The sequence below is a fragment of the Lagenorhynchus albirostris genome, chromosome 11 (assembly GCF_949774975.1).
Source record: "Lagenorhynchus albirostris chromosome 11, mLagAlb1.1, whole genome shotgun sequence".
Taxonomy (NCBI): domain Eukaryota; kingdom Metazoa; phylum Chordata; class Mammalia; order Artiodactyla; family Delphinidae; genus Lagenorhynchus; species Lagenorhynchus albirostris.
In genome coordinates this window covers 81,807,173-81,827,198 of record NC_083105.1, presented here as the reverse complement: position 1 = coordinate 81,827,198, position 20,026 = coordinate 81,807,173, and the positions used below count along the sequence as shown (strand labels likewise).

The following is a 20,026-nucleotide window of genomic DNA, read 5'->3' as shown; positions in this document are numbered from 1 at the left end:
GTGACACAAATACCGGTGTTCCCACCCAGTCCCATGCTGGACCTTCTTACCTTTCCGGCCAATATATTGTACCTTCCCATTTCAAGCACAAACAGTACGATCTACCTTTTAGTGGTGGTGCAGCTATGCAACCTTGATAGTTAGAGATATTTTACTTTTTATAATACACAGTGCCTCGTTGTACTTTATAATTGCTCTGCAAGTTTCTCCTCTAGAGATTTAAGTATCCAGGTTTGCTGATTTCTTTGGAGAATTGCTTCATGCCCTGAAAACAGACATTTCCTAGCATATTCCTTAGGCTATTTCTACTTCCTCTCTCACCCCTTCTTTACTCCATGTTTTCCTGACCATTCAGCACGTAATAGGAAAGGAACTTATGCTGGTAGAGGAGCCCATTCCCAGCCAGCCTCCAGAGGCAGCCAATGGCAGCCACAGCTTGAGAGTACTGTGGTTGAATTTTTCACTTGTGTCCAAAACTTTGCCATTAATGTGTGCTCAATCTGTTCTGTTACAGTATTTCTGGAAAAGATTGAAAGTGGTGATGATGGTATCTGAACCTAAATCATGTCATTCATACCTTTTTCAGAAACTTCCAGTGATAGTCACAGCTCACTGAGAGAAGCCAAAGTACTTGCTGGATTGCAAGGCCTTTAGGACTTACTCCTCACTGCTTTCTGACCTAGTGTCTCATTGCACTTCCCCTCTTTCACTCCACTTCAGGCACATGGGATTCCTCACTGATTCTACAACATGCTGGGGAGACTGGCCTCAGGGCCTTTGCACTGGCTGTTCACTCTGCCTGGAAAGTGCTTTCCTCGGATATCTGTATGGCTAGCTTTCTTGCATTCTCCTTTAAAAGTTGTGCTCTCAGTGAGGCCTTTCCTGGCCACCCTATCTAAAATTTCACATATTTATTCTTCGTAGTACATCTCCCTGCTTTATTTTTTTCTAAAACTCACCACTTTCTTACGCAATATGTATTTGCCATATTTATGTGTATTTTCTGTCTCTCCAACTGGAATGGAAGCATCATGAATCAAAGATTTTTGCCTATGTTTAAAACAAACCAAAAGTGTATCGATGTTGCCTAGGACAATGCTTGGCACTTAGTAGGTGGTCAGTAATTATATGTGTGATGAATGATGCTCCACGAATGATAAAATGGCATATACATTTGGATGAACTGAGGTTATTTATTGTGTTAAATTTATTCTTTGGGTGCATAATGGCTTGTTAATTTGTGTTTGGGGTTGCTCTCTATCTTAATATTTGACATTTTAAAGTTAAGTAGCCACAAAATGACAAATACTTTACATACCTTACAAAGATTCAGTTTTCATCCAAAAAATGACAATAAAAAACTAGATGTGAGTCCAGGGAGGTAAGTTTTTGGAGGGTTAAACTTATTTATATTTGTCCAACTGATTTATATCTGTCCCCTCACGTGGACCCCAATCCTTCCAAATTACATGTATTTTCTCAAGCACGTAGAAAATGAAAAAATAAAAGAAGAAAGATGGCAAAGGGCAAAGCCCAAAGCAAGAAGGGGAGAATGGGAATGAGTGTTTGGAATAATGAAGGCATAGGTGTGACATGAATAGTCAGAGCCTACCCTGTAGCAGACTTTAATTTTAGATCCAATAGGTAGAGGGTCTTAAGGCTTGCAATTTAATGATTTGCTGATAGTATAGCTTTCTCCCATTTTAATATGTCAGAAGTTGTGATGTGTCTTACGATCTTAAAAGAGGTATCTATTATACACGTTTTAGCTGGGATTGTTTCTTTCTTTAAATAATAAGGTACCTAGAGTAGTCAAATAAATTCATGGAGACAGAAAATAGAATAGTGGTTGCCATGGGCTGGGGTAGGGAGGAGTGAGAAGTTAATATTTGATGGGTACACAGCTTCGGTTTTGCAAGATGAAAAGAGTTCTGTAGATGGATGGTGATGATGATTGCACAACGGTGTGAATGCACTTAATGCCACTGAACTGTCTACGTAAACATGGTTAAAATTGTAAATTTTTTTTTTTTTTTTTTTGCGGTACGCGGGCCTCTCACTGTTGTGGCCCCTCCCGTTGCGGAGCACAGGGCTCCAGACGCGCAGGCCCAGCGGCCATGGCCCACGGGCCCAGCCGCTTCGTGGCATGTGGGATCCTCCCGGACCGGGACACGAACCTGCGTCCCCTGCATCGGCAGGTGGACTCTCAACCACTGAGCCACCAGGGAAGCCCCAAAATTGTAAATTTTTATGTGTGCTTTACTCTAATCAAAAATTTTAAAATTAATAATTTGATAAAATTTAATGGCATCTTAGAATTGGAGGAACACAGAATCCTACGAATTGTATTGTACGTGGGATAATCATCAAAATAACGAATAAAGGAGATCCTGTCGTAAAAAAGCCGTGAATGATAAAGAAGGCAGGGCTGTAAATTGGCAGTTACAAACGCTGGCTCCGGAGACAGCAGACTTGAACTTTAAATGTTGGCTCTGACTCTTACAAGCTTGTAGGATTTGGGGAAATTTTCTTAAGCTGTTTGTCTCAGTTTCCTCATCTGTAAAATGGGAGTGATAGTTTCTGCCACACAGGGTTATGAGGATCCCACAAGCTAATGTATGTTGAGTAAATTGTCGGTGAGCCTGGTCAAAAAGGTAATACTGAAGAGTGGATTGTAGAGAGCAAGGGAAACGTTTAACAGGACCCTCTGCAATGAGGGAAAGAAAGGGTTGAGTCCAGTTACAAGGGAGGTTAGGTTACAAATTATTTCTACGGTTTACTTCTTTGATAAAAGAGCACAGATATTTCCCAGACAATGGGGAAGCTTCCACAACATTTTAGAAAAACTTATTAATGATACTAGTTACGTAATTAAGATTTCATTCATGTTTAATGATGGCCAACGTGGGAGTCCATGTACTTGACTGACTGATGCTAAGCTACTCATTAGTGCAACTGGGCATTTGAATTTCTAACCCTTATTTTACCCAAGCCAGGAAGATCCCCTGGTTTCCTGTAGGGTGCAGGTTATTCTTCACTGCTGATTTCTGCTGCCTGTTCAATTGTTTCATATGATCAGAAGCTGGATAAGAAAATAGTAACACTAGTAGCCTGTTAGAGTGAAGGGTATTAAATCTACAAGAATGAATTTGTTTTAATCAGGTAGCTATACCTATAGCCTTCTAGGAATGAATAAGTTTCTTTTAGGACTTGGAAGTTTGTCTCCTGTGGTTAAAAAAAAAAATCAATTGAATACAACATATTTGTTCAATAACTGAGGTATAATTCTCTGTTTTGATTGTGAAATGTTGTGTGTTAACACAAATATTAATAATGGAGAACTATGTGCTTCATCCAGCTCAGAGTTTAAGAGAGCAAATAGAAAAATATGTCTAATTGTTTGAGCCAAACAAGTAGTTTTTGTTTACTTTCGAGCTAACCTGATGAATTGCCCTAGAACATTCTTACAATGCTTTTTCCAGTAGATGGAGCTGAGGTTCATGACCTTCACCAGATCCTGAAATCCCAAAGTGTCTGATCATTTGGCATTTTTAATTATGAAGCAGTCTCAAAATCACCAGAAATTACAAAAAGACAGTTTTCAACAAAGTGAATGAAAATACTGATGGTAAAAACTGCAAGTCAGGCACCATAAGCCATGAGATAAGTAGCATATAAAATGGGGGAAATGAAGTGTTCGTGACTGGCTCCTGACCTGTTAACTCATTCTAATGCATTTCTACCTTTTCTCTATGTTAAAAAGAAAGATAATATTAATCCTAAATGTACCTCGTTTAAATGTTTCTGTAAAAATAACAATACTCAGAATTTATTTAAAGAGTGCAGACACGGGGTATGTTCTCTCCAGGGCTGCTGGCTGTTCTTCCCGAGTCCCTGACCCTCAGCCACAGAATCCGTCCCCATCCCACCATCCCCTGATCCCTGCTGCTCTCTGGCCAGCTTCTCTTTTCCTGTGTGCCTCCAGGGAATGTTTTTTCAAGCCTTGGCAAACAAGGTGCATCCGAAGATTGTATCCCATATGTGGTCACAATTATCTGAGTTACGCCACGTCTCACTGAGACGTCCTGGTTGAAGTTAAACCTGTTTTTCCCTTAGGCTTCTGGAAAACTCACATGGAAAGGGTCCACAGAAACAGGAAAGCACATGGACCAAGTCAGCAGAATTCTCCATCAGGAGAGGCCAGGGCTGTGTGCACAGCGAGAGAGGCGCTCTCAGTGGAATCCCAGGCTACCAGTAGTTGTTGGGATTGAATAAAAAGATTCCTCTATTCTTTTATGAAAGTGAGTTAAGAAAGAATAAGTGGCAAGAAAAATAGCGACAGCATTTTTTCTTGATCTCAAGTTCCCCTTCCCAAAGTAGAAGAGGTTCTTTCGCTAGCTCTGCATCCTGTCACGTAGCTAGATTTTAATAAATATGAATAAAGGAATGAGTAACGGGTGAATGAATGAATATGGTGCACTCCTAGAATAGGAGCTGGGCCTCAGTTTCTACGGGACCTTCTGTTCTCCATCCTTCTGGGACTCAGGGGACTTTGGAGTATCCCTGTGACCGGGATGATGTTGCAGCCTCATCGTGTACCCCCTCCCTGCTACAGAAGCTTCAGGAGCGTGGTGACGTGCGTGAAAATAAGGCGAGGAAGGGGTACAGCCCATCTTCTCTCCTCAGGAAAAGTGTCTAAAAGAACTCTTTAGGAGACACTAAAGCAGTCGAACCTCACCCTGTATTGGCTGTGGATGCGCGAAGGAGGGAGGTGCTGGCGTGCCCTAGCTGTGTAACAGGATAGCCATTGTATCTCGGCAATTAATATTTTAATTTGGCACAAATACTCCAAGGGAAGCTCTCTCACTGTACTTCTAACAAGACTGGCAGATGAAAGCACTTGGCGTCTGCTGCTCTCCCCAGCATTGCAGATGTAGTGACATTTTTGGAGTAAGGCACCTCAGAGGCTGGCCTACTGCTGTGGTTTCTCTCGCTCCAGAGCACTGTTTAGTTAAGAAGATACTTTCTGTCTCTGGGAAACAAGCACCGTGAAAATTAAAACCCAGAAAAACAAAACCTCAAAGCCATAGTCTAATTTTGACCACATCTGTAATCTTGACTTGGAAAGTACAGAATATATTCAGACTCATTCTGAGTTTCAGTCTTTGATGTATTTTCTGGCAGCATTGAATAAACTGATGTCTTTCTAGGAGAGGGTCATGATTGGGCTTTTGGGATGGGATGAAATGTGTGGGAGGTTTATGTCCCCTTTTGGTTTTCTTTCTGAGCAGAGATGCTGAGATTTTGGAATAAAGAGAGGGCTTCCTGAAGACGTTGTTCTTCTGAACTGCAGTAGAAATTTAGGAAGGAAAAATAAGTGGGCTGTTTGCAAGACTGACCCAGAGTCAGAGGTACTATAGTACACAGGGGCACTGGCCGGTTGGAGGGGATGCTCCACTGGCCCCAAATGGTAGCGGTGTTGCCCTGAGATGATTGTTTACAGCACAAAGGTAGGCCTCCCCACCCTAATTACACCACATCAAGTGCGAGGACAGGGCAGCAGAGCACCGCCTCTGCCTGGTGGCTTGATTTCCAACGTTATTGGTGTAGTGTTCTTTGACTCTTAGGACAAAAGAGTATGAGATGCCTTATTGCGGTGTTGGGCCGAAATGAAATATGACTGTGATATTTGTGGCTGACAGATTCAAGTCTTATCTCACTCTCTCCTCTTCCCCAGTCTCTCCTACGAGAGCAGGCAATAAATGTTTGCATGTGGTGGTACAGATATAATACTGTGATTAGGACATGAAAGACCCTGTATTAGATATGTCTTTTGGTAGCTAAAGATAGCATTTAATTGAAGGAGCTTGAGTGAACTGCACATTCCCTTTTCTTTCTTTCTTTCTTTCTCTTTTTTTGGCTGCACCATGCGGCTTGCGGGATTCTCAGTTCTTCAACCAGGTATTGAACCCGGGCCATGGCAGTGAAAGCCTGGAATCCTAACCACTAGGCCACCAGGGAACTCCCCCCCACCCCCCGCTTTCCTTTGTTGATACTGAATTTTGAGAAACAGAATCATGAAATCAAAAAGGCATGGCAGTTTTGTGTTTTTTTGTTTTGTTTTTTTTTTGCAGTGCGCGGGCCTCTCACTGCTGTGGCCTTTCCCGTTGCGGAGCACAGGCTTCAGACACGCAGGCTCAGCGGCCATGGCTCAAGGGCCCAGCCGCTCCGCGGCATGTGGGATCTTCCCAGACCGGGGCACGAACCCGCGTCCCCTGCATCGGCAGGCGGACCCTCATCCACTGCGCCACCAGGGAAGCCCAGCATGGCAGTTTTTAAAACTATATATATTTACTGGGTGGAGAGAGAGAGAGAGAGAGAGAGAGAGAGAGAATGAGGAGGGTGTGTGTGTGTGTGTGTGTGTGTGTGTGTGTGTGTGTGTGTGTGTGTGTGTGTGTGTGTGTGTGTGTGAGAGAGAGATAGTACTAGTCCAACTATTTCTTAACATTTGTTGTCCTTATAAAATTGGACTGATTTTCTTTTCCCTATTTTAATTTAGTTACCTACCATTCTGATTTGGGAATATTATATTCAAAATGAGTTCTGTGTTATAAATAAGTTTAATTGTGGCAAATCACCGCTTGTATGTTGATCTTGGATTTTAACAGGACAACAGAACTCAGGAAAGAACAACACACCAAAAAGGAAGGTTGGGGACAAAAGAGGGCCAAGTGTAGGCTAATGCAAACCAACAGAACTAAAATCAGAGGAAAACACAGCATGACACTTTCAGCAAAAATAACAGACAGAAGACTCCCACCTGCCATGAATTAATAACTATTGAAACTGGGTGATGAGTACAAAGTGTTTCATCATTATAGTCTTTACTTTTATATATATTTGAAATTTTCTGTAAAAAAACATTTTAAAAAAGAGACCCCCATAAAGCAAGATGTTAACATTTATTACATCTTTTTACTTGATTGTGCATTTATATTTGATGATTAAGGGGAAGTTAATATGACAAGAAGAGCTCCTACTTAGATGGCAAAGGCTAAAGTAGATGGTGGTTGTTATTACGTGTAGCACCTGCCACGTGAGTTCAGGCAGTTCACGTTCTCGGGTGTGGTTTCTGGCCCTAGGATTCTATAATTCTATGAGGAATCAAGCTTTGTAGACATTTTTCCTCCATTATGCCAGGAAAATCTGGCAAACACCATGGGTTCCTTAATTAAATTGAAGTATCACTGTTACAGCCCAGCTGCATCTCCTGCCCTGCCCTCCCTGGTGTGCTACACTCCCGCCCTTCCACACACCGTTAGTTGACGATTACGTTGTTGAAATCCTCCAGTTGATTCCAATTTTGACTTAAACTTTCAGCTGGACTGAACATGGTCAATGTAGGGTTGCGTCATGAGTTGAACTAGAAAGAGTTATTCTGAAGGCATCTCTGGGATTTTGAGTAAAGTAATTTGGGCTGGTGTTCAGTGTTTTGGATGTTAAATTGACTCAACAAGAGTTTATACCAAATATGTTTTTAATTATGAGCTTAGGGTTTGGTAAGCATCGTGGGAGAATCAAAAGAAATGTGAGAGTTTCGTACTGAGGTACTGTTGGGAAGAATAAGTGACCAACTCACGTAAAATCACTAGCAAGCCCTCCCTGGAGGAATATGATGAAAAGTTAATTGTGAAGTTCAAGACAAGACACAGAAGAGGAATCAGTAGAGAAGAAGAGAATGGCACAGTATAAGGAGGAGGTGGGAACTGGCTAAGAAAGATGGATTTCTGTGAAGGATACAGGCAGAGAGGAGTGGGAGGGCGTACAGGGGTGGGCACAGAGCCCTGGAGTAGATGTTGGAAAGGAGAATGGACGGAAGTTCATTGAGAGGAAGAAATTGATGGTGAGGAGGAAAAAGGCAATAATTGCAGGTCAGTTCTCAGGGAAACAGGAAATCAAGGTTCCAAAGTAGAGGAATGGTAAGCTTTTAGGAAGGAGCTAAGGCTCAGTTCCCCTGAGACTGTCAGGAAGGAAGACAGGGAAGACGTAGGAGGCAGTACGTAATGTTGTGCATTGAAGAGGGAAGTATATGAGGGAGTTCATGCAAGAGGGCCTCAATTACTGTGCATTAAAAAGGCTCTGAGGTCACCTCTTAAATGTGGTAGGAAGAGGGTGGTACAGGCTTGAGGGGAAAGGGGTGTGTGTACCAGGTGGTAGAGGAAATGTGAATAAAAGTCTTACTGAGGGCTTCCCTGGTGGCGCAGTGGTTGAGAGTCCTCCTGCCGATGCAGGGGACACGGGTTCGTGCCCCGGTCTGGGAGGATCCCACATGCCGCGGAGCGGCTGGGCCCGTGAGCCATGGCCGCTGAGCCTGCGCGTCCGGAGCCTGTGCTCTGCAACGGGAGAGGCTGCAACAGTGAGAGGCCCACGTACTGCAAAAAAAAAAAAAAAAAAAAAGTCTTACTGAGAAGAAAGAAGGCCAGGATAGAACCATTCATTCATCTTTTATTCGTCTGATGTTTATTGAACACCTATCATTGTTCCTTCATTCAGCAGTCAGTTAGCTGCAGTCCTTCACTGCACGTCAGATGGAAAGAGGAACCGACAAAGAATGCAGAGTCTGTTGGAAGAGAGAGACGCATAGGTAGCCAAGTCTAGCCTCGTCCTTTCAGTGTGGTGCCTGCTGTAGTGACGGGTCATCTGGATGCTGTAACTGGCATATAAGTGAACAGGCAATTCAAGGAAGACTTTCCAGACCAAGCCCCATTTGAGGTGGACCTTAAGGAATGAGGAACAAGGAGGAAAGGGTAGGAAATACAGTCCATGCAGAGGGAATAGAATTGGTGTGTGAGAGAGCATGCCGGGTTTGGGGAGGCTTGGGGTGGTCTGGGGGGTAGAGCACAGGAGACGGAGGAAGAATAGGGGCGGTAGGGTATTTGCCTAATGGAATTTACCTCTTGCTAACATTTTTTAGGCAAAGGTAACAAAATTAGCAGAAACAGAAATAAACGTGAATAGAATAGACCTTTACCTGCTTGAGTAAGTCAGCACAGTGCTTTGAAAGCATGTAACCATTCCAGTAGTGGCTCTTGCTTTATGTACCTATAGTGATTTTAGTGTTTAAAAATAAACTACTCTTGAGGGTTATGAGTGCTTGTAAATATCAGTACAGTGTTAAGAAACGTGAGTATGCTCATTGTGGTCAGTTTTTAGTATTTTTAAATGGATACTTTTGTAGAACTGGTTTTGAAACAACTTATTTCCATATCATAGGCAGTGGTTTCGCGAAACCCTTCTAGAACCTGCCCTAGAAACACTTCTAACCTTGCTCTAATTTCCTTTAGTCAGGAAGAGGAGGATTTTTGTTTTATGTCTTCACTGAGCAGAAAGCTTTTTTTTTCTACCCAATGAAATGGATGTTTATAAAACATTGTTTATGTAGTTTTAAAAGCAGATGCCCGCTAATGTTCATAATCAACATGAGGAATTTAAAGCTGTGCAGGGCCGGTCTCAGCACTTTCTAAGATCGAGAACATGCGTTACACATCCTGGCTCTTTTCCAAAAAACTGTCCTCAAGAAGTTAACATAAATTTCATTTTCCTGGTAGTCCCCAGGGATGGAAGTCATCCCGGCCACTCCGTCAGACTCCTCCTAATACTTGTAATTTAATTCTGGGCACTTCAGTTTACAACATAAATAGAATTATGCTGTGATAATTGTGCAGGTATGTGTGGTCAAGCAGGTGATGTTAAAAATTTTATCCACACAGTGCATGCTTAACTAAATTAGTTTCAGATTCTCTTGTGGCCTCATGGGAAATACATCCAGTGCACCAATGTTTTGAGAAAAAACATCCTGCAATTTTCTTTTTTGTTGAAGCTCCATTTTTGTTTGTTTTTGTTTCCTTCCCAACACATAACTTTTGTTATTCTCAGAATTTATACTTAAAAATGCATTAATTGGAAAGGCAGAGTGATAAAAGCACTTAATTCTGGAAACATAATTGCTGTCACATCAGTCGTGTTCTGGGCAGTAAGCATGTACAGTGTGTATTTTCTTGAAGTCTGAGGTGGTTTATTTGCTTTTTCAATTGACCTCTGGGCGGCCCCATCTAACCATTTTGGACTCCACTGGCTTTTATGTCTGTTGTGTTTGAATGAGGAATCAGGAACTTCTATTGGGATTACACATTATGTGATTAGGAACTATTTAAATGAGATACCAAGAGACACAGCACATATACTACTCTATTTCAAAACGACATTTTTATGTTGTCTGCACTCTGTGAGCCTTTTCAATCTGTCTCCTTAATCACTTGTATATATTGCAATACAAGATGGCCGAGGAAAACAATCTACACTTCCTTTCCCAGTCTCTACTTCCTTTGGCATTTGTGCCATCCATATATATGCCCAAATCTGATAAAAGGGGGCAGAAGGGAGGAGAAAAAAGAGTAAGCACTAGTCTAAGTAGAGTACTGGGCTGGATGCTGTGGAGGTTACAAGATGATACCAGTTTGCAGGCTCTGCCTGGAAGCTTAGAGTAACAGTAGGTGAACAAGCAAACCCACGAGAAGTTAATGAATTCAGAACGGAATGTGGTAAATCACCGATGAGCATGACTAGTCCGTGCTGCAAGGGGAGGTCATTGTGGACTCAGTGCTTAAGCTCTCGGGGGAAAAGAGAAAGGCTTCAAAAGGGGAAGGGAAGGGCTTCCCTGGTGGCGCAGTGGTTGAGAGTCCGCCTGCCGATGCAGGGGACACGGGTTCGTGCCCCGGTCCGGGAAGATCCCACATGCCGCGGAGCGGCTGGGCCCGTGAGCCATGGCCACTGAGCCTGCGCGTCCGGAGCCTGTGCTCCGCAACGGGAGAGGCCACAACAGTGAGAGGCCTGCGTACCGCATAGAAAAAAAGAAAAAAGGGGAAAGGAAGATTTGTCCTGTGATTTGAAGACTTGAGTAGCAGGAAGAGGCCGGTGGTGTAAGTTGCCCCTGTTGTCTCCCGTGTAAAGGCCGGCATTGGTAGTCCTGGATTTGGGACTTTGGGAGGAGAGGGCAGGAATGGAAGGAAGGGCCTCCCAGGTCATTCCCGCTGATAGAGGCATTCAGGGGGAAAGAGTGATTTTGTGCCCGACCGCATGCTCACAAAGCTTTGCGTGCCCAGGTGAGCATCCACTGTCAGTGACTATCAGTAGCCACTGTTCCTTTTGGGTCATTATTTTCTTCTTCATGAGTTGTTTTTTGTTCTTGTTGTTGCTTTGTATATAAACCATGTTTCCTTCTCATATTTTCTATTAAGGGCAGTAACAGCTGTGCTGAATTCAATTCAGTTTCCTTGGATTAAAAACATATGCAATTTTTATTTACCCACAGTAGTTCAGTTTTTACTCTTCTTTTTTTTTTTTGGTAGCGCCAGGTCTTTAGTTGAGGCAGGCAGGCTCCTTAGTTGCGGCTAGCTGGCTCCTTAGTTGTGGCACGTGAACTCTTAGTTGCAGCATGCATGTGGGATCTAGTTCCCTGGTCAGGGATTGAAGCCGGGCCCCTGGCATTGGGAGCATGAGTCTTAACCGCTGCGCCACCAGGGAAGTCCCTCACAGTAGTTCAGTTTTAAAGAGGGTCAGGCTTACCCGTATCACTTCCTTTTTCAGACAAATGGACACCTCCCTGGGAATGGAGATGTGTATCAAGAAAGGCTGGCACGTTTAGAAAATGATAAAGAATCTCTCGTTCTTCAGGCAAGTGATTTTTAAACGCTGTTTTTCCCTCATGACTTAACTTACAAAGACCGTTTTAAATTGGGATGGCAAGTTCAGATGCTCGCAGGAGCCAGACTGCCTATAGAAGTAAGCGCAGTAGGCCATCCGTACACGTTCAGGAGCGGTGAGGACTGTGGCAGAACAAGCACACATGTGAACAACACTCTCAGCCTCTGCTCTTCAAGGGCCAGTCTGATGACAGGCACAGTGTCGTCTGATTTTCTGATGTGATCTGTTTCTTTTTTAATATATAGCAGAAATTCCGATTTTTATACTATATATGTGTGTCTGTATATTCATACATCTGGTCCATAAATATGAATAAGTATTTCTGAATCTGAATATATATTTAATTTTCCAATTTTAACAATGATATCATGGACCAAACAAAACACCAAGTGGGTAGTGGAGTCCTGTTTGGAGGCTAAATCAGAGTTTTCCTCTCCTTCATAATCCTTTAAATCCTTGGCACGTAGTTTTACTTTGGTAGTTGAGCTAAAAGAGCTGAAGCATATTTACGAGGCTGGTGATCGTTGGGAGGCAAACTCAGGTTTGCAATAAGCACTGAGGATGAAGGACTAAGCCAGTGGCTCCTCTTGCGCCTCTGAGCTACACCCTGGCTTTCGAACACATTCGTGGACGGTGTGATCATGAAACATCTCATGGAGGTTGGATTCCCTGGACTCTTGGTTTGTCAAGCGTCAGATTTAAATAGTCCTCGATAACTTCTCTTTCAAACATTAACTTCATTTCCTCTCTTAATCTCTAATACCACCTCCTACCCCCACCATCCCTCAAAAAAGATAGTTTCTGTATATGCTCTTTCTCTATAAAGTGTTGCACGTCCCCAATCAGCCCTAACTTCCTTGCAAATTGAATAGGAGTCCTCAGACCAATAAGCATCACATAAATAAGAGTGTGAAGGTCTGGTTTCTTATTAATTCTCAGATTTCTTTTTTTACAGCCAAATGAGTGTTAACGTCATCCCAGTTTTTGTTCTATGTAGAGAAATAAAGTTGGCAGTGGGACCCAAATTCTTCCTAATCCATTACGATATTTTGCTCTAAATACAGGTAAGTGTGTTAACAGACCAGGTAGAGGCTCAGGGAGAAAAGATTCGCGATTTGGAGTTTTGCCTTGAAGAGCACAGAGAGAAGTTGAATGCCACAGAAGAAATGCTGCAACAGGTATGTTCAGAAGCCAGTACCGAGGTGGGGTTTTTCTGCTGGCCTATTTGAGATGCTACATTTATATGTTGCGTTTGCTCTCATGCAGTGGTGAATTTCGTGATTCACTTAGCCTGGTTTATTTTACTTTTTTTCTTTTTGGCTGCGCCGCTCGGCATGTGGGATCTTAGTTCCCCGACCAGGGATCAAACCCACGCTCCCTACAGTGGAAGCGTGGAGTCTTAACCACTGGACCACCAGCGAAGTCCCCTGGCTTATTTTAAGCAAAAAACCTAGAGTAGCAGGTCTCTAAACACATACACACAGTAGAAAGTGTTCACTGCAATTAGAGTCTGGAATAAAATATTAGTAGGATTGTAGATAATTTTAAATGTCTCCTTTATGCTTTCATATGGTTTCCTAATTTCCAACCATGAATGTATATTTTATGATTAAGAAAAAAGATAAGTACCTTATATGACTTATTGGAAAAATTTTGTAATGTATGTGGGTACACACACATATGGTGCTCGTCTATGAGAGGGCCTGTAACACAGCAGGTAGAATACACACTGGAGCGAGACTGTTAAGGTTGAGTCTCTGCTTTGCCGTTTCCTTGCTGTATGACCTTCTGCAAGTTCTTAACCTCTCTGTTCCTTAGCTTCCTCGTCTGTTGAATAAGAATAATTCATGAATTATCCTATGAGTTTCTATCTCATAAGGTTGTTTTGAGGACTGAACCCCTGAATACCTGTAAGAACAGTGCCTGGCACATAGCAAACATAACAGCATCTTCAGTGTTATCATCAGGCTTAAGAATATATACGTTTATATATGTGTGTATCAATATAATGCTTATGGAGCATGAGTTCGGCTCTCTGAAGGGTAACTAAAGCAAATAATTTTTTCCAAATGTATCTATTATGAATTAATCTTCACATCCTCTACTTAAGAGTTACTGCTTCGCAGTCGTAAGCGAGACACATCCATATGTGGCTGTTTACAATAAAACAACTTTTGGATGTCTCTCTTAAATTCTAATAGGAGCTTCTGAGCAGGACATCCTTAGAAACTCAGAAGTTGGACCTGATGGCTGAAATATCTAACTTGAAGTTAAAACTGACAGCTGTAGAGAAGGACAGATTGGATTACGAAGATAGATTCAGAGACACAGAAGTAAGTGATACCCTTCCTCTCTCTTTATACACATATACGTATCTATGCACATATATATGCATACTTATATATCTCGCACACACGTATTCCTAGAACAAGTTGAAATTCCTTGGAGTTGTGAAGGAGAGGCAGGTAATTACTATGTTCCCTCATTATCCATGCTTCTTTTTAAGAATAAACTTACACTGACTTTTTATCACTAAATGATAGTGGTAATTTTTATTTTGAGACTTTTTTTTTTTTTTTTTTGCGGTACGCGGGCCTCTCACTGCCGTAGCCTCTCCCGTTGCGGAACACAGGCTCCGGACACGCAGGCTTAGCGGCCATGGCTCACGGGCCCAGCCGCTCCGCCACATGTGGGATCTTCCCGGACCGGGGCACGAACACGCATCCCCTGCATCAGCAGGCGGACTCTTAACCACTGCGCCACCAGGGAAGCCCTATTTTGAGACTTTTGATATGAAATATTAATCCTTTCACTTGCCTTTAGAAATGTTTTTGACTTTCGGACATTTGGAGCTTCTGTCTATCTATTCTAGCCATCCATGCATCCATCTGTCCATCTGTTCATCCATACTGATTCTCTTCATTGTGGAAATAATGGGTTCAAGTGCATGATTTTACTAGTAGTTCTTATTTAAGCACACTGATTACTTACTCTATAGTAAGTAGATTTTTAAATGTGTATGGCAAACATGCTTTCATTATGTAATCATAAAAATCGCAGATTTTTAGAGGTCATTTAATTTGGCCTTCTACTTTTGGTCTAATCCACATGTAAATCATTCCACATAAATACAGCTCAGTATACTTTTGTGAAATTCAGGGTAGATTCTACAACATGAAATACCCATTTTCCTGGCTAAACATGCTTTCTTGTTTGTTTGACCTAGTTTATTGTTAATCCAGGTTTTCTAATTTGTTAATTGCTTTTTTGTCAAGGCGGAGTTCAGAGCATATCCAAATGAAATCTGTTCATTTGAAACTAAGTATAAAGAACTGTAGAAATTTTTTCTCTCTGAGGGCCATCTCTTCCTTTCTCTTTATTTTGTTTCCTCAGTTGGGGTATGGAGAGGTGTCATACTGAATTAGAAAATTGGGTACCAAGAAGGAGAGAGGAGAAATCATTTACTTACTTTCCCCCTCTATCTTCATTTCAAATATTTGTTTTATGCTCACTCCATGCCATCATGATATGATGTATATTATCCACATATGTTATCCACTGTGCGAAAGTCCTTCCTTGAGCTGAATGCAATAAGGTTTACTCCATTGTTATTTTTAAAATTAAATTTTCTGTCGAAGATGTAACTATTATGGAAAGTCTTGGTATATGTATTACTTGCTCATTAACAAAAGGAAATCCCCAGCTTAGCTCATGTTTTAATCTTAAAGCTCTTTGTCAGTCACCTATATAAGTATGTTTTTCATTTAATTGAGACTGGGGCTTTTAAAACAAAACTTAGAAAGTTACCTACTTTCATTAAAATTCTAGCTTTTGTGCTTTCTTGAAAAATCTGTTTGGATATTTCCTCTTTTCCCTTCTGTCTTTCCCTGACTCCACAGCTGCTACAGAACACATTGGTAGAATTCAGTCAACAGATGGATAACATGGCAGTGGAGCTAACTCTGGTGTCAGGAAAGAAGTTTATCGTTTTGGGGCATTAAGAGGTGGCCTTATTATACACACAAAGTTTAGGGAAAGTCTTAACCGGCACAGGTGTGGTTAATTTGGATATGAGATGTTAACCAAATATTGGGACTAAATTGAAGTAGCTGTTTTAGGATTTTTTTTTTTTTTTGTAAGACCCCAGAGCAATATCTACATCTCTTGAGTTTGTCTGCATTTTTTATAAATCCTTCTTTGGGGGTTACTTGCTTTGCTCGTGCATTCTCTCAATCATATGGAAGGTGATCTTGTTATCAAACTTGTAGTAATCCCTGATAATTTTCTAATAAACATTCAACAGTATTGTTAAAATGTAGCATGCACATACTCAGAGATTATGGGATATATGATAAACTTTGTTAAACATGAAAATAGTGTTCAAAATTAAAACTAAAAAATTAAAATTGAATATGCTCATTTTCTTAGAATGAGCATAGAATACTCATTGTCTTAGAATTTTAGATTATTTGGAGAGGAATTTCTAAGAAAACATTGGAGTGGGGGAAGAAGTATAGATACTTCCAAAAGACTGGGGGTAAGAGTCTTGAAACTTTGGAAGATTGAGGGCTTGCCTGTCCCAGGAACTGCTGATAGATGTTTGGCATCGTTCAATGGTGCCCCCTTGTGGTAAGAATACAGATATCAGAAATGAGTTTCTGTGGAGCCCTGAAGAGTTTTCTGAAAAGGAGAAGATAACAGGGATTTTCTTTTCAAAACAGTACTGAACTTCTGATAAGAAGTTAGTTGGAAATAATTTGTATTACATTTTTCAAAGTTTCATGTTAAGGAGCTACTTCCAGATTTTCCAGCTTGACTTTTCATGGGAAGATAGGGCTTCTTTCAGATTAGAAATTTATGTTCATATTTATGGTGTTGCTACAAAGCATGATTGGGTAGGTTTTTTTTAGTAGAAAAATGACCTCAATTTATAATTCTATTTTATTCATTTGTTTCTTCTTTACAAATTGCCACTGTTTCTAAAGGAAGTGGTAAAATACAACAATCCAATAGAATTCAAAGCTGTTTTTTACCAATAAGAAAGTGGGAAAATATATATAAGAAAGACCAGATTGACTAAGGAAGGCTACTAAGAATTCGTATTATGCAAAGATGGTTAATAAATGGGAGGTAAATAAATGGGAGGAACTGACCTTTTCCTTGAACTTGAATTCTGAACTTGTACATAAGGACTCACAACTAAAATGTTATTAGATGATGTCAGTTATTTACCTCATTCATAAAAGGAGAAAATAGATATCCTCTTATTGAAACATTGTATTAATAGTAATTATAATTAATATTAATAAGTAATTATTATATAATACTAGGTAGTACTTTTCCCCCTTTTACAAGAAACTACAATTTAAAAGCTTGTAGGTTTTCTGAGAAGTGTATTTCACAACAGCATCCTTTTTTCTAGCCCCTGTGAGATTGAATTCTTACACTTAGAAGTTTAGAATAATCCCTCAATAAAAACTTTTATTTCTTATTGCATTGTTCTGTTTGTTTTTTACAGCATTCTTGTGTAATTCTTTTCTGTCTGTGAATCTGTGGCTCAGGAATAAATGTCTTGAAAAGAAAGGAACAAAAACACGTTAACTATTGGTGGGGTTTTCATGCCTTGTGGTTAAAAAAAAAAAAAGTCTTCGCAGAGTATTTGAGCCCTTCTTTTGGATGAGTTGGTATTGTTTCACATTCTAATTTCCTTTTCCTATTCTCTGGGCTCTGGACAAAGATATGTCACTATTGCTCAGAATATTTAGACAAATTTTATAAGCAAATTAGTTTTGTTTGTTTGGTTTTTTTTTTTGTCGTACACGGGCCTCTCACTGTTGTGGCCTCTCCCGTTGCGGAGCACAGGCTCCAGACGCGCAGGCTCAGCGGTCATGGCTCACAGGCCCAGCCGCTCCGCGGCATGTGGGATCTTCCCGGACCGGGGCACGAACCCGTGTCCCCTGCATCGGCAGGCGGACTCTCAACCACTGCGCCACCAGGGAAACCCACAAATTAGTTTTTTTTAATAAAAGTAGAAAAGTTGTATGATTGTATTTGTATTATGAAAACATTAGGATTGCTTTCTTTTTCATTTTCCAAATATAAAATTATTATGATAATATATTTGTAAATGATAAGGCCCTCATCTACCCTCAAGTTGTGAATCCTTGGTCTAAAGTGTTTGAATTTCATTTGATTCTCCAAGATTGGGCTGATGAACAATCTGTTTTTTTGTAGAAAAATTAAGAAATTATTAAAGTACTTTTGTAAATATCCATATATCACTGAAAAGTCTCTAAAAGTAAATGACTTTACTAAAGAAAATTTCTCTGGTTTATTTTAAAAGATAAGAGTTCATATAGTGATTTTTAGTCTAGAAATATTTGCACAATGATAGTAAGCGATCAGCTACATTTCTTAAAATTTTAGTCACCTTTCATTTTCATCATCAATCGCATCATTTTAGGGCAGAGGCAATGTTTTCAATGGAAAGATGCTTTAATTCTCAAGGAGACACATTCATTTTTAGTTGTCTGATCTCATTCATCCAGCTTTAACTCAGGAGCTATTGACTGAAGATTTCCAAGCTGCTATTTTGGTAGATAAGTGTGTTACTGGTTTCCTAATGTATTTCCTTGTCGCTTTTTGGACAGGGGCTAATGCAGGAGATCAGTGATTTGAGGTTAAGAGTCACTGAAATGGACAATGAAAGACTTCAGAATGAAAAAAAGCTGAAATCTACCAAAGTAAGTTCTCACAATGGCAAAAATGTTTATATAAATGGCTCACTATCTACAATCAATAATATAAATAAAATACATTTTCTACTTAGTATATGATAGAGAAGGCATTTTACAAGGGAATGAAGTTTTTCCCCAAGCTGGAGACCATCTTGAATTTAAACACTACTGTTCTGAATAAGAATCAGGGTTTAACTAATCTGATAGAACGTAACCTGTCATTTCTCTTAATTATCTAACCTCCTTTATAAACTGATACTGTTTTCTTGGTTACTTAGCTTGTCTTTTTCTATCTGTAGTTTTCTTTCCCTCCTGTCTCTCTACCAGTCTTTAATGGCCAAACTTTCTAGCATGAAAATCAAGGTGGGTCAGATGCAGTACGAAAAGCAGCGGATGGAACAAAAGTGGGAGTCCCTGAAGGTGTAGTAGACCTTGGGTAATGGGGTCCATGGCCTGTTGCTTTCTGGCTTGTGTTGTTTTGCTGTGATGGTGTTTTTAGTGGTGTGTGCATTCATTTTGTGTGTGTGTCACCTGTTCTTTAAAAATATGTTTAAAGCTGATTAGAGGGACAATACAATCCCTAATATTGTTTTCAGAAACATATTAAATAGTGAAAAACAATAAGCAGGTAAAATAAAAGTATTCGTTTATAAATTAAATCTCACTCTCTTGGACTCTCTGAGATTCAAGCATAGTAAAATAATTGCAGCAATTCAGCTGTGAAAGAATTCTGGTATCAGTAGTAGACACTGTTTTCTTCCTTCTTGGCGATAAATGTGTGCATCGGTTAACTCTGTCATGGCAGTGAGTAGAAGTTACTGCTTAGAAGCACAGTGAGAACAGGCAGCACTTCTTGCCAGTGCTACTGAAAATTCCTTGTATTTGGTGTCCATTCCTACCATAAACAAAAACTATAGGGCCAACTTCTTAGCTCCATTGGAGAGCTACATCTTCTCATAATACCAAACATAGTACGTATCTTTAGAGACTGAAACTATATTAAGAAAAATAAAGGTGTACTTATTAGCATTGCATGGCTTTATTTCCTGGGTTTAAATACAGCCAGCAAAACTTAAATTTGTCAAAGCTAATTCTTTACCAAAATGAAACAAACAAACATTAGTAAATAGCACATTGGATTTGGGGTCTTAAATAGTTGTGTAGTTTAAAAAAAAAAAGACTTAAAATCTGTTTTCTAAATCTCTTTTTTTCCATTGTTGTAGGAGATTCTATTCTTTTACCTTAGTGATGAGGATGAATTATTTAGTCCCGTGATTTGGCTAAAGTTGTTCATCGCGTGCTACCTTACCCACTAATTAAGCCCTATCTTGTCCAGGGAACATGAGTGCCATCTTGAAATGCTGAATAAATGTCAAGCAAGTCTAGTATATTATTTTCCAATTTGCATTTTGTTTTGCTTGTATGACACTAAGCATCTAATGATTATCTTCCTTGATTAACTTGGTCAGATTTTTTACCTAACATAAGATTTAAACCTTAGGGCTGCCCTAGTCCTAATCACACTT

General features: G+C 40.4%; 1 protein-coding gene across 10 annotated transcripts in view; it reads left to right on the top strand.

The window, feature by feature from the left end:
- PPFIBP1 (PPFIA binding protein 1) overlaps positions 1–20,026 on the top strand; it is a 177,906-nt gene that overhangs the window by 115,955 nt on the left and 41,925 nt on the right. For 6 of the 10 annotated variants that reach the window (XM_060166670.1, XM_060166669.1, XM_060166667.1 and 3 more), the window contains exons 5-9: positions 11,647–11,733; positions 12,828–12,941; positions 13,965–14,096; positions 18,414–18,506; positions 18,828–18,920. In XM_060166670.1, coding sequence (XP_060022653.1) covers positions 11,647–11,733; positions 12,828–12,941; positions 13,965–14,096; positions 18,414–18,506; positions 18,828–18,920 — 519 coding nt within the window. Of the gene's footprint in view, positions 1–4,117; positions 4,302–11,646; positions 11,734–12,827; positions 12,942–13,964; positions 14,097–18,413; positions 18,507–18,827; positions 18,921–20,026 lie in introns of those variants that run through there. The other 4 variants (XM_060166673.1, XM_060166672.1, XM_060166671.1 and 1 more) reach the window with 2 other exon arrangements.